Below are 13984 nucleotides of genomic sequence, written 5' to 3' on the forward strand. Positions count from 1 at the left end.
TACGACGCTGAAGGAAAAATGTCTGGCTTTATATACCATATTTAGATAAATAAAATAAAACGAGAACAAAAGAGCTAGACATAATAATTTTCTAAAGATTACGTAATGAGTGATGAAAGGAGGTAGGGTTGTTCTTTTCCCTCCAATATACACACATGGGAAATTGGAAATGACGCTTAAGGCTTAACCTGCAAACTCTATAGGGTAGATGGCTTTCCGATCGTACGTTTCCGAAAATGCCGCCGCAAATGCACCGATGCCAGCGCCGCCGCTGCTGCGCCATCTTTTTTGATCACGGTTTTGACGGCTTGGTAAATTCAAACCCGGCAAAAGAGAATTCCCATCCTTGTTTCGATTGTCAGAGTGCGAAAATGCCGCTGAAAGACCTCGACAAGCTTACCGTTGTCAAGCTTCGTGCCGAGTTAATAGCCCGAGGTTTGGACTCGAAAGGTAATAAACCCTTTCTAGTGGAGCGACTACGCGACGCATTAGATCAAGAAGAGAAGCACGGTGTACCCAGACCTGCAATCAAAATGTTCACCTCAGAGAATGAATTAGGTGACACGAGTATGGAGGATCAGGAACCCGAAATGGACGACGAGCCTGTCGATGATGCTGAAGCTGACGAAAGCGAGGACGTTTCATCGAACCCCAACCAAGTGGGCAATGGCTCCAATGGTACAACACAAGGTTTGCCCACATTTTACATTTTTTTAAAAGATAGTGTGAGTGTTAACTGATATTGTATGTATGATATCCCTTGTTCTGTTAAATATCCTCAGATGATTCATTGAATAATGGAACACACACCAGTTCTACTGAAAAGCCTTTGAAAACAGAAGAAACCTCAACGGTATCTGCACCTGAGCCTACGCCTGTTGAAAAATCCAAACAAATTTCTGCTGATGCACCTCCATTGAACGAGGAAGCTGTTAAAGTGGGAAATGCTGAAGAAGCTGATATCAGTACAAATTCTGCTCTAAATGATAGTGTAATGGCGGTTTACGGAGGAAAAGATGAGACTTTTATGGAGAACAGTACTTTAGAACAATCAGTAGACATGACAGCTGACCAAACTAATGATAGTGTAACAAACAATTTGACCTCAAATTCTAGTAATCCTAATATTAAAGTTGAGAAAGACAATATTAAAGATACTAGTTCAACACCACAAGACAACATGGAAGCTTCCAGTGTTGACGATGAAAAAGCATCATTGACTGCAAATCAAGAGAATGCTCCTGCTCAAGATGGAACTACTTCAACGGAGCAAACAAAAGAAGTAGCAACTCACATTGCAGAAGATTCAGTTGCTGACGTTGATGCAGATGCTGCACCATCCAAGGTTGAAGAAAAAGATGAGGCCAAAATGGAAACAGCTGTAGAAGGTGAAGCAGTTCAGGAAACCCCGTCAAAGGATGAAACATCAGAAGACAAGACTGACAGAGGAGGCAAAAGACAAAGAGACAGGTAACTGAGATTTTTTTTTTGCCTCTTTTAAATTCATGTATTGCATACTTATGTGTGTTTTTCTTATTTGCAGATCATCAAGTCCAGCCAATGTAAATAAAGTAGCAGAAGGTCCACCTCCTGAAGATGAGCCCGAATATGATGGAAGTCTGGTCCTGCTTGATTGGTATAATTCAGATCTCAACTTAACCATAAACAAAACTGATTTCGTTAGTGGAGCTCCGCTAACTGAAGCTGGATTTGCTTACATGTGGGCTGGTGCTCGCGCAACCTATGGCTTTGTAAACGGAAAAGTTTGCTATGAAGTGAAGGTATAAATCAGGTTATTTTGAAAACTTTCGTTATTGATGTACGACTATTTGTTAATTATTTTCAGGTTACGGAAAATTTAGCAGTTTCTCATCTAGAAGAATCAGAGCCCAATCACCACGTTGTTCGTGTTGGATGGTCGGTCGACTCTACTACTTATCAATTGGGTAAAAGCAAAATATATTGTTGTTGCCATGTCACAGTCACTAAATATTTCTTGTATTAGGCGAAGATCCATTTTCTTACGGCTATGGAGGTACGGCAAAAATATCTCAGAACTGTGAATTCAAAGACTACGGGGTGCCTTTCCAATTGAACGACGTTGTTGGTGTTTACCTGGTAAGCAATCTCGTTTTCTCACGTTACGATGGATTAATTGTAATGTTTTGTTATTTCTAGGACGCTTCTGAAGAAAAAGAATCGGTTGAATTATCTTTTAGCGTCAACGGTGAGACCCAAGGCGTAGCATTCACTCTGGCCCGAGAGGAATTGAATGGCCGAGCACTGTTCCCCCACATCTTGACCAAAAATTGTCGATTCGAGGTTAATTTTGGCCAAAAAGAAGAACCTTGGTTCCCACCAACGGAAGGCTACGAGTGGGCTAGCAAAATTCCAGTCGAAAATCGTGTCCGAGGAGCTATCACACCTGCTACTAGGGCTGATTGTCAGATGATCATGATGTGTGGTCTACCCGGTGCCGGGAAAACAACTTGGGCCAACAAATTCTCTGCGGAAAATCCCGATCGAAAGTTCAATATTTTAGGCACAAATGCTTTCCTTGATAAAATGAAGGTAAATGGATTACCTCGTCGGAAAAACTACACTGGAAGGTATGTTGAAATAGTCTTATTTTGTAATTAAGAAACCTCAATAGTGATTTATTTCCGCTCTCGTTTAGGTGGGAAGTTTTGATCGAAAAGTGCACTCGCTGTCTGAATATTTTGCTCGAAATTGCTGCCAAACGGCGGAGGAACTATATCCTTGATCAGACTAACGTCTACCCTACAGCACAGAAGAGGAAAATGTCTTACTTTTCTGGATTCAAACGCAAAGCAGTTGTAATTGTTCCAACAGAAGAAGACGCCAAGGTTCGAGCAGAGAAGAGAATTCAAGAAGAGGGTAAAGATGTACCTGACTCTGCCGTCATGGAAATGAAAGCAAATTTCAAAATTCCATCAGTCGACGACACGTTTTCTGAAGTTGAATTTCCTGAATTGGCATTGGAAGAGGCACTGAAAGTCATTGAAAAGTACAGCACCGAAGCAAAGGCTGCTGGATACGGTCAGCCGTCACCGAAAAGACAACGTCAAAACCAAGGAAACCGCAATAAAAATGATCGCAATGACCGGCGCAGCAATCACAGTGGACGCGACAGAAATCGCGACTCAAGGGCATCAAACAGCCATCGCAGCTCGAGTTCACGCTCCTACAGAGACAGTCGAGATGATCGACATCGTCCACCTCCACCTTCTCACTGGAGAGGCGGTGGCGGCGGTGGTGGTCCAGGACGTGGCGGTGGCTGGAGCAATCGCGGACCTCCACCTCCATTACCTAGAAATGGTCCTTACTCTCCTCGTCGCGGACCTCCTCTTCCTCCTTTACCTCCCGTTAACCGTGGAGGATGGAACGCACCGCTTCCTGATAGACCATATCCTGGAGCTAGATCTGGCGGTGGTGGTGGCGGCGGCGGCGGAGGCGGTGGTGGGAGAGGTTACGACGACAGACGCAACGATCGACCATCTTATTCTGCTCCAAGACGAGAAGGAGGTCCTTCTCCATGGATGAATGCTCCTTCAATGGCTGGTGCTGCTCCACAGAGAAGTTCATGGGGACATTCGCAAAGTGGTTGGAACAACAGCAGTGGCGGCAGCAGTTCATCTTCGTCCTATGGTCAGCCCCAGCAGTCATCTTATGCTGGTTCTGCTTACGGCGGGTCAGCACTCTACGGATCGGCTGGAGCATCCAGACCAACTCCAAGCGGTGGTTACGGTACCCCTTCTGGTATTACCGCCAGACCTGCAAGTGGTAACTATGGATCATCGTCTGCAGCTGCAAGACCTGTTTCTACACCATACGGAGGTGCCGGAATCACAGGACTTGCTCGCCCCGCCAGCTACGGATCTAATGGCGGTCAACAAGCCAGACCGACCAGCTATGGCCCCACTAGTTTACAAGGTAATCGGCCTACTAGTTATGGATCTGGTTCAGGAAGTGCTCGTCCAGCTTCAAATTACTCTAGCGCCTCAATCAACCAATGGTCACAACAACAACAACCGCCGCAACAAACAGGATATCAGTATCCGTATAATCCCAATCATTCGACATACAGTGGTGGCAAGTAACATAGCACGTTTTTTTTTTTTTTTTTCTTGTGGTCTTCGTTTTAAACATTTTCCTCACTTGCAAAATGTTTCTTTTTTTTTTTCCTTTTTGTCAGTCTTTTCTTTAGTAATTTGAAGTCTCTTCTTCGTATTTGTATCTTTCATGAAACAAAAATATTCAGCCGTCGGCGAGTGAAATTCATTGTGAGAAACTTCATTTCAGGGTTTCCGTTCTTTTTTTTATTTTTTAAATTTGTTTCTTTCGACGCCATTAATGATGAAATACACGGACATTTAACTAAATTAGAGTTGGAGTAGGTACAACTTTGGCTTTAGTGTTCTGTATTGATACTTAATATAGTCATTGCGCGGAGCCATAGGAGACAAATTTGAATTTTATTTTAAAGTTGGTCGTATCAAATTAACTGAAGTAGACCTGGAATAATTCTGAAATGGTTTAATGGATTGGTTTGCCCTCCAGTCGCTTAGCTGAGAAAGTATTTCTTAATTATTGTCATAGCCGTTCGAATCCTGGTATCCCTATCCCTAGAGAAGCCCTCCGATTGCCTGTTGAATAATCTTTGCGGTGCCTGTGTTGCGAAACTGAACCATGTCTTATCCATTCTTGAAATCAAGTCTCAACTTCTCAACAAAACTTCTTAATTCATTACTTCTATTAAACTGATATCTACGTCAACAACTCTACTCAACTGATACTGGTATTTTTTTTTAATTAGTCATACAAACTACGCACCATTTTTGAAAAAGCCGCAATTATTATTCTTCATCAGGCACCTAGTAAAGGAATTTCGTACTGCTTCATCGAATCATGGATATTTTAGATTTGTGATGGCCCAAGAACGAAATCACAATTTCTATTCCATCGTCGGTCCGCGAGGAAAAGTCATTGAAAAAACCTAGACGATGCCTAGGTCGACCACGGCACCACGCAAGGTAAAGAAAACTTGGCGGGTAAAATACCTAAACTCCATTCGTGTTGCTTATATTAAGAACTCAATCTATTGAAGGTTGTTGACAAGCAGTGGCGCAGTGTTATTGTACGTGTTGACTTTGTTTTTTAAAATTCGAAATTAAGAGACCAAGTGTGATGCTGTCTATATTTTATAAGCACACACAGGCTAGATATTTTAATTTGAAGTTTGAACTAAACCATGCTTAGACCATGATCGTGTTTTGAAAACAAATTTTATTTGGCTGTCGATTTTCATAAAATGGCAACGCTGCTTGACAGTTTCCCCGAAAGTACGTCTGCTCGCTTGTTCCCCCAAAACGTCAGAATTTTCGTTCGTTCACCTTCATCGTTAGTTATAGTTATAGACAAGTTGGTTAATAGATGTTATTTCTGCATGTGCTAAAAAGTGAAAGAAACTAAATCGGTAATTGCGAAAATGCCCGTTCTCATTAAGTTTTCTCTTGTTTCTCGGTTGCCCACCTGAGCTGTACCACGCGTCAAGATTTGGATTTTTCTTCATTTAAACAGGTAAGAGCTTGTGAACCCAAAGAAAGAAATTTAATGTAACCAGTCACTGTTGGAAAAGGAAACCAGTGGCATCCTACAAATCATGACTGACTGTTTGTGTGTGTTCCAAGACTGATTGTGTAATAAAGATCATGTGAGGACAGGAAACTTCTAGCTAAGAATCCAAATTAACTACTTTGTCCACATCTTTTGTTTATCATTTGTCTTCAGGTGTGACAAATTGAAATTATGCTGTTGTAGATAAAGTAAATATGCGAAAATTCCTGTGACTAAAACTTGCTTCTGGTGCATTCATTAAACACTTGACCTCTCTGTTGTAGAATTTTCAGTTAAGTGTACACGAGAAATGTGGTTTAACTTAGTTAATTATCCATTGGTTGGAACTACATTTTTGTAATATTCGAAAAGCTTGCCAACTGTGACTACTTTGTAATATTTATGTAATATCTTCTTATAATCTTCAAACTTTGTGTCTGAGTAATAATTCCTAAATCAGGCCCTTCTTGCGAGTCGCAAGCGAAGTATTACTTAAACGTTTCTTTTTCCTATCAACGCCTTTGACAATCTTCAGCTGTCAAATTAGTCAGTTTCAGTTACTTTGCACATCATTGTAAACGTTTGACGGTTGTGTGGTAATTTTTTAGTGATAACTGACGATAACTATTCCACCAACAAAGCTCACTTGTTAAATTTTCGATAACTGCTTTTGTGTCTACTTCCGGTTTCTAAATTCGTTAATAGTTGTGTAAATATTCGTCTGACGCCAAAAAGATCCAAATATTCGTGATTCTCATCAAATTTGGGGTCGATTTTAAGTATCAGTTCAAAATATCGGAAAATCGTCCAAAATCGTAAATTTTCCTGAACTTATTACGAATACTGAACTATAATATAGTTCAGGAAAATTCTCGATTTTGATACAGTGTTGGATTTTGTTTAAAGTGTAGCCAATTGACCCCAAATTTTATGGAGATTACGAATTTTGGTTTAATTTGACGTCAGCTCAATGGTTGAGGCGCTATCGCGTACTTCCGGTTTACTTCCGGAAAATTTGCATGAAACTAGCAAGTGAGCTTTGTTCTATGTACAGTTCTAAGGATTGAGTGCTAAGTTTTAGCAAACAAAAATGCACTTTTCAAGTTTTGTGAGTATCTTAAGACCAGTCCTTCCTTCAAATACTGAGTTTTGAGACGTGTCAAATAGATGGCGTGTTGATTGTGTCAGTCCTGGGCTAATGTCGGTTTGCTGTCAAAAGTTACGCTATTTTTCTAAACAAATACCGAAATAAACAAATACCAATGAATTCATAGGTAAATTCGAGTGATTTTGTTTGTAACTTGTCGGTGATGTGTTCTTTTCCGTGTATATGTTGGATAACCTTAACGTTTCTCATCAACTTACAGGAGGAAACGTAAAAGAGTCGTGCAGCCTACTGTCAACTATTTTGTTCAAAATCATTGTATTCTACTGAATGTGCCATCAACATGATGCAGGTAATGACCAACACTAGCTTTATTACAGAATTGCTGGAACATATTCTTCTCATCTTTTATTAGGATTCAACATAATTATCTGCTGTGTGTATTAGACTTGCTAGATCACCAACCCCAGCATGGAACAATCTCTCATTCCATCATCTAGAGAACCTTATCATCTGGATAACTGATCGATCAGGGGTTTCATGTGTAAGTTCACTTCTCATGTCACTGAACTTTTTCCCTTACAGTCTAATAATCTAATATGTATTTTAAGTATTGATCCCCACTCCGTCTAATGTTTCAGAGACAATTTCAAGTGTATACTGATAACTGTTTAATTATTCTTAATTACATCATAGACGTCAAGCACATTGAGGACACAAATTATAAACAAGGTGACTTGTTTTTCTTTATTTTTTTTGTTTACAGATTCTAAACTGTTGGTTTCTAAATTTGCATGGCAGACTTTATGAAAAGTCCTGTCATTTCAAGAAAGTCAACAAGGTCCGTTGCTTGCTGACCCGTTGGATGCTACCCTTGAATCCTCCTTATTGACTTCTTTACGAGGTATTACTTTATGTCGCTACAATCTTGCTTGAATATTATTGCCATCCAAATAAATGTTCATTCTGCTTACAGAGTAATCCTTCGCTACTGATCATGGACTTCATCCATTGGTGAAAACCGACGCGAGAATGCTGTAATTGAAGACTGATAAATTGTGTAGTTAGATTCAATTACAAGTGCATATTTGGGCTCCCTTCTTTTCTGTGGCCCCGTTTCCCTAACTAACCACTAACCAACGCCCGCCGGTGGTCACTCACCCGCTGTGAAACCAGGAGGAGGGGAGGGCTCTGGTCGAACGGGGACTTGGAAGGCGCATGATCCGATGAAAACTTTTGGAGGGTCATGAGTCTAACCCGGAAGCCTAGTATGACTACATCTCCCCAGTAAAACTTGCCTCGTACTTCTCTCTTCTTCTCGGTCCAGATAAATATCTCTGGGGGCCGTAGACATATCCTATAACAGCATGTGCGAGTTAAACAATGCAACCCACTACCCAATGAAACAAAAAGCCATGGTTTATTATTTGCGCAAATCTCCGTCAGTCAAGTTACAAATTTTTCTAATTCAACAACTCGCGAAGAATTTTGCACTAGTCTATTAGTGCAAATCGCGATTCCATGCGTTTGGTAGTTAAGAAAATGGTTGTTTAAAAACAAACAAGGGGTGTTTTGAGTAGCCAAAAAAACTCAACATTGTTTGTTTTTTAAACAACCATCTTCATAACTACCAAACACATAGGATCGCTATTTGCACCAGTAGACTAGATCCAAAATTCGACAGAAGTTGATGAGTTTGAAAAACTTGACTGACGCAGATTTCCGCAAAACTTAACCATCGCTTTTTGTTTCATTGCCGCAGCGGTGGTGGCGGGTTGCGTTTAACTCGTACAGAAGAAAAACGTCTTGAACCGAACGCTCTGTTAATTGAATTTTTTGAACATTTTAAAAATAAAATAAAAAATTGGTCCATATAACATTTATTTTTATTTATTACAGATATTACATGGTTAAGGTTTAACATTGGTTTTTAGGGTTATGGGTATAAATTTAAGGGTTAGTAGGTGTATGTTTTCGGGGTTTGAAGGATTGGAAGGTATATGTTTGTGGGGTTTGGAGATTATTTGGTAGGGTAATAGATTAACAGAATTTTTATCCAAACTTCAAATATCATCCCTCCCTCCTCCAACATCCTCCACTTTCCTTTCCCAATCCCGGAAACATGTTTATTATTTGTTGAAATAAACGTCCCATATTTGTTTTTGTTGCTTCTGAACTCATAAACGTAAACTGCAATAGTCACGATGACAATTTAACAAAATATGATGCAACTTCGGTAACACAACATCAGCACCAAAGAACGGCCAATTGAACTTGATGTAGAAAAATCTTTCACCATCATAGGCTGCAACAACGTCCCACATCAGACAGCAACTACGCGAATACAAACGCTTAACCTATAACCAAAATGAAATGAATTAAATAATCTTCAGCATCAATGGAAATGCTGTCAATGAAAAGACGAATAAATGTCACTTTATGTTATTTACAAGAATTAAAGCCCTCAGCTGGCTGTGTCAAATCCACGTGTAAGTTGGGCAGCAACAAAGAAGCTCAAACTCCACCAGGGTGTTAATCCTATTTAAAAAAAAAAAAAAAACAACTCAATTACTATCAAGCAACAATTTCTTAAATGACAAAACATTTTGATTGAAGTTAAGTTGAACTACAAAATCCTTCAGAATAAACGTTGCAAAGGAATGTACAGTTGGCAAGCTTTTCAAAGGTTCAATTTCCACAACTGAAATAGGTTGAAGAGATAGGCACTAACTAAATCTGTAGTCTCACAGTTAGAAAGTTGAACATTATATTTACCTGAATTGTTCTGAAGTGTTTCTGACAAACGTGAAGCTGGTACAGGAAAAAGAGGCATTTTGGCAAAATGTTCAGGTGCTCAGGCCACATGATCAGATGAAATTGCCATGCAGAAATTATAGGCTGTTACCAGATACCAGGGTGTTAATCCTATTTAAAAAAAAAAAAAAAAAAAACTCAATTACTATCAAGCAACAATTTTTCAAATGACAAAACATTTTGATCGAAGTTAAGTTAAACTACAAAATCCTTCAGAATAAATGTTGCAAAGGAATGTACAGTTGGCAAGCTTTTCAAAAGTTCAATTTCCACAACTGAAATAGGTTGAAGAGATAGGCACTAACTAAATCTGTAGTCACACAGTTAGAAAGTTGAACATTATATATACCCTGAAGTGTTTCTGACAATGTGAAGCTGGTACAGGAAAAAGAGACATTTTGGCAAAATGTTCAGCTGCTCAGGCCACACCGAGGCCACATGATCAGATAAAATTGCCATGTAGAAATTATAAGCTGTTACCAGATAAATACCTAAATTAACACAAAAATAATTATCACAGTCACATCTAAGAATCTTAAGAGAAATTACCATTATTACGAATAAAAATGTCAAGAAAGAAAAGTACGCCGTATTTACTTAATCCAATCCAACGATACGTTTTCAACATGTGGTTTCCAATCAGTGTTTTAAGAAATGGCGGAATTTCGTCTTGAGTAACGAAGACACTCGCGCCATCTGGCAGACATAATTTTAGCCACCTAGTGATAGCCAACATATTCCTTACTCCTTATGCACCCGGAAGACTGGACGAAACGGAAGGAAAATTTTTTTTTTCAAAAATACTTTAAAATCAATTTAGCAAACCTTTACATAATTGCGGAAAAATTGCCGAATTATTAATCCCTAAGGCCCCTAAGGTGAATATACTAGAGCCACCAATTTCTATTTCTTTTCCAGTTCTTCTACATTATCTACGACCTGTACCTGTGAATTTATATCAAATGTTGTAGTTAGCTCATATCTGTAAAGGATATGCTGTGCTGGAATGTGGCTGGAATGTTTTAAATTGTGATGATGCAAAGTAGTAGTTCTTCCAGGACGCTGTTGGACAAAGTGACAACAGCCTCAAGACATCTTCCAGGATTTCATTTCGTCTTTAGAAAGAAGAGTGCTGAGTATGCTGACTGCACACTCTTGATTACCCAGTGTGATACATAGTTCTATTTCAATAATATGTGTGGTTAGTTTTAGTCTGTGGTTGTATTGACTTAAACCATACCTGTTGTGATCTCCTGAAATCATTAATTGTTTATGTTTCTTCTTACATTGTTTTCTGGCTTTTTGCCAGGATTAGCAGCTGCTGCTGGTGAACTGACTGGTTCACATTCACTGAAATTTAACGGAGGAGTTCTTATGTCGTTGGAGTTCTCCTGTCGCATACAAATGAGCTTAAGTATCGACTTAGACCTAATTGTCAGCGCCAACAGCGGCCATCTACTGAAAATTACCAACCCTCTGATCAACAATGATGTAAATCCCGCGTCCTGCCAGGCGCCAGCTTAATAGTTAATATCGACTGTTACCATTTTCAATTTTGAGCATTTGTACAGTGTTCACCAAGTTGACGTTTCAGTAAGATTTTATCTCTCGTCTTTACTTTTACACGTTTAAAACTCTATTTTAAATATCGAAAAATTCGGAGAAAACATATTTTCAATTCCAAACACTGTCGTGCAGAACTCTCCTAGCCCTTCCTAGTCAAACTTAAGAATGTCGAACATGTCGAACACGAGACTATCTACTGCATCTTCGTACAGTAAAAATAAAGCCAAGTAAGACCTTTCATTATTCGACACATCTTCATCTGTCTTAATGTGTCTTTTTATAGGAAGGATCTGCATCCATTTCATGATTCATCTGTCTCAATCAAGAAAGAAGAGATTCCTCTGGAGATGGTGAACTCGAAAATGATTTCATTGGATTCAGCCCCCAAGTGTCTCATACAAGTAAAAGATAACACATTCCTTTGTTATTTTATTATATTTAATTACAGATTTTGTCGAGATTGTTATAATGAAAACTATGTCCTAGATACAAGATACTCAATCCAAAAAACAGAGAATGTCAATCAGTGGCCAAGAAAATGCAGTAAAAATGAACAAGTCAGGTAAGCATTGTGATCACACTAAGTCTTTCTGTTTCAATGTTGCTTATTAAATTGCTTTATTGAATTTTATTTTTAGGAGACTGGGAGCACCAACTGAAAGGTTCTTTCTCAAGAAAAACTGCTACTACTACTAGACAAAGTAAATTTAATCCTAAAAAGTTTTCAAGTTTTTTTTTTAATGAAAAATTTATGCTGTTACTAGCACCAGTTGAAAAGAAGAAAGAAGTCACCACAAACTTCGATTCGGATGATTTTTTTCAAGAGCACGAATCCTTGTCGGGAAAAATTGATAAAAAAATGAAACCACCATCAGCTAGAAATACAGAAAAAACAACCACTCAAATTCCTCCATCGGCTAAGAAAAGAGGAACGAAAAATGATGAAAGCCCATCTACAGAAACTGGTGATTCACCTGAACCAGCCGCGAAACGGCCCATTGTTGCTTCAGAACGGAAAACTATCTCAGCTGAAGAACCAGCCACATCATCCACCGAACATGTAGACAAAGGTATTTTGAACAATTAATTTGCATGTTTTCAAAATTCATCTAGCAGCTTCTTGAAATTTGAATTCTTTTTTTCTGTAGAAAACAATACGAAAAATAATCCGCACGGGAACAAAGTTTCAACGATTGTGGATGAAGTAGTGGAAATGGATTTATCTGCAGGAGGATCGAAGAGTAAACCCCCAAAGTCTGCGGGCAAGTTGATTTAGAAATTGTGGCTTAATTAAAAAAAGTCGATTTACTGAAACCGTCTCAACCATTATAGAAATTTGAATTGTTAGACCCAATATTACGTGAAAACAAGGGTCGCAGTCGTGGTTTCGGTCGCCCAAAGAGAGATGTTTCAGCTAAATGTGTACCTGGAACAAGTTCAAGTTCTCCTACCAAGTCCTTAGGCAAATAATTGTGAAACTTTAAATTTCGTTTAACATACTTATGTTCATTTTGTAATTATAGACCACCACAGTAGAGTGGGAACTAAAACGCCTGAAGCTAAAAATGACGAAGCGCATGAGATGACATTAAAAACCGCAGACAAATCCAAAGGTTGTTTAAAACTAAATTTTCGCGAATTAAGTTTTCATGTTCATTTGTATTTGTAGAAAGGAAGTACCGTTTCTTGAGCAGCTCAGAATCTGAAGTAGGAGACGAAGAGGACGACGAAGACGATAACAATTTCCTCAGTCGTCAGAAAACCAAAAGTCCAAAAATTGCGGTTCCTAAGCCCACTTTTAACACGCCAGCCACAGTCGTTAACAAAGTTTCAGAATTGGGTACACCCAAAACTTCGAAATTCCGTCTCCTACCTGAACCGGTACTACCGCCCCGGACTCCCAGGCGAACGCTTACTTTGGCCAAAGAATCTTCAGAGTTGAGCAGCCTATTAGCATTCAAGAAACGGTACTTCCTTTCTACAAATAAAAATGAACATGAAAACTTTTAATTCGCGAAAATTTAGTTTTAAACAACAACCTTTGGATTTGTCTGCGGTTTTTAATGTCATCTCATGCGCTTCGTCATTTTTAGCTTCAGGCGTTTTAGTTTCCACTCTACTGTATATTTGCCTAAGGACTTGGTAGGAGAACTTGAACTTGTTCCAGGTACACATTCAGCTGAAACATCTCTCTTCGAGCGACTGAAACCACGACTGCGACCATTGTTTTCACGTAATGTTGGGTCTAACAATTCAAATTTGTATAATGGTTAATAAGACGGTTTCAGTAAATAAGACTTTTTTTTTAAATTAAGCCACAATTTCTAAATTAACTTGCCCGCAGACTTTGGGGGTTTACTCTTCGATCCTCCTGCAGATAAATCCATTTCCACTACTTCATCCACAATCGTTGAAACTTTGTTCCCGCGCGGATTATTTTTCGTAATGTTATCTACAGAAAAAAAGAATACAAATTTCAAGAAGCTGCTAGATGAATTTTGAAAACATGCAAATTAATTGTTCAAAATACCTTTGTCTACATGTTCGGTGGATGATGTGGCTGGTTCTTCACTTGAGATAGCTTTTCGGGCCGAAGCAACCATGGGCCGTTTCGCGGCTGGTTCAGGTGAATCACCAGTTTCTGTAGATCGGCTTTCGGCATTTGTCTTTCGTCTTTTTTTAGCCGATGGAGGATTTTGAGTGGTTGTTTTTTCTGTATTTCTAGCTGATGGTGGTATCGTTTTTTTATCAATTTTTCCCGACAACGATTCGGGCTCTTGAAAAAAATCATCCGAATCGAAATTTGTTCTCACTTCTTTCTTCTGTTCAACTGGTGCTAGTAACAGCATAAATTATTCAATA

The 13984-nt window shown here is 39.0% G+C and overlaps 2 protein-coding genes and 1 long non-coding RNA gene across 4 annotated transcripts; 2 read left to right on the forward strand and 1 right to left on the reverse strand.

Moving 5' to 3' along the window:
• Positions 1–255: 255 nt before the first annotated feature.
• LOC124196217 (heterogeneous nuclear ribonucleoprotein U-like protein 1) lies at positions 256–4403 on the forward strand. The gene is made up of 7 exons (XM_046591099.1): positions 256–690; positions 783–1470; positions 1544–1781; positions 1847–1946; positions 2006–2118; positions 2179–2609; positions 2678–4403. Exons 1-7 carry the CDS (start codon positions 372–374, stop codon positions 4119–4121), a joined length of 3333 nt encoding a protein of 1110 aa, XP_046447055.1. The 5' UTR covers positions 256–371; the 3' UTR covers positions 4122–4403.
• Positions 4404–8605: 4202 nt separating this feature from the next.
• LOC124196251 lies at positions 8606–11007 on the reverse strand. Its single transcript, XR_006875629.1, has 7 exons — positions 10797–11007; positions 10502–10737; positions 10106–10275; positions 9906–10047; positions 9518–9667; positions 9193–9280; positions 8606–9099 (listed from the first exon to the last, which is right to left on the reverse strand). It is a non-coding gene; the product is annotated as an uncharacterized LOC124196251 (long non-coding RNA).
• A 46-nt stretch (positions 11008–11053) lies between these two features.
• LOC124196244 (nucleolar and coiled-body phosphoprotein 1-like) lies at positions 11054–13428 on the forward strand. 2 transcript variants are annotated; one of them, XM_046591157.1, is made up of 10 exons: positions 11054–11349; positions 11406–11523; positions 11609–11684; positions 11761–11823; positions 11887–12192; positions 12271–12384; positions 12471–12584; positions 12646–12735; positions 12792–13089; positions 13216–13428. In XM_046591157.1, exons 1-10 carry the CDS (start codon positions 11288–11290, stop codon positions 13394–13396), a joined length of 1422 nt encoding a protein of 473 aa, XP_046447113.1. In that variant the 5' UTR covers positions 11054–11287; the 3' UTR covers positions 13397–13428. The 2 variants fall into 2 exon arrangements, with proteins under 2 accessions (XP_046447113.1, XP_046447115.1); XM_046591159.1 differs by having other exon boundaries at positions 11055–11349; positions 13148–13428.
• Positions 13429–13984: the final 556 nt, after the last annotated feature.

This window comes from Daphnia pulex, chromosome 6 (genome assembly GCF_021134715.1).
Source record: "Daphnia pulex isolate KAP4 chromosome 6, ASM2113471v1".
NCBI lineage: Eukaryota > Metazoa > Arthropoda > Branchiopoda > Diplostraca > Daphniidae > Daphnia > Daphnia pulex.

Excerpts from the sequence above, each read along its gene's own strand:
- LOC124196217 (XM_046591099.1), top strand. The coding sequence starts at position 372 with ATGCCGCTGAAAGACCTCGACAAGCTTACCGTTGTCAAGCTTCGTGCC. Across the intron at positions 1,471-1,543 it reads GGCAAAAGACAAAGAGACAG|ATCATCAAGTCCAGCCAATG; the intron begins GTAACTGAGATT and ends TCTTATTTGCAG. Across the intron at positions 1,782-1,846 it reads AAGTTTGCTATGAAGTGAAG|GTTACGGAAAATTTAGCAGT; the intron begins GTATAAATCAGG and ends AATTATTTTCAG.
- LOC124196244 (XM_046591157.1), top strand. The coding sequence starts at position 11,288 with ATGTCGAACATGTCGAACACGAGACTATCTACTGCATCTTCGTACAGT. Across the intron at positions 11,350-11,405 it reads TACAGTAAAAATAAAGCCAA|GAAGGATCTGCATCCATTTC; the intron begins GTAAGACCTTTC and ends GTCTTTTTATAG. Across the intron at positions 13,090-13,215 it reads CTATTAGCATTCAAGAAACG|CTTCAGGCGTTTTAGTTTCC; the intron begins GTACTTCCTTTC and ends CGTCATTTTTAG.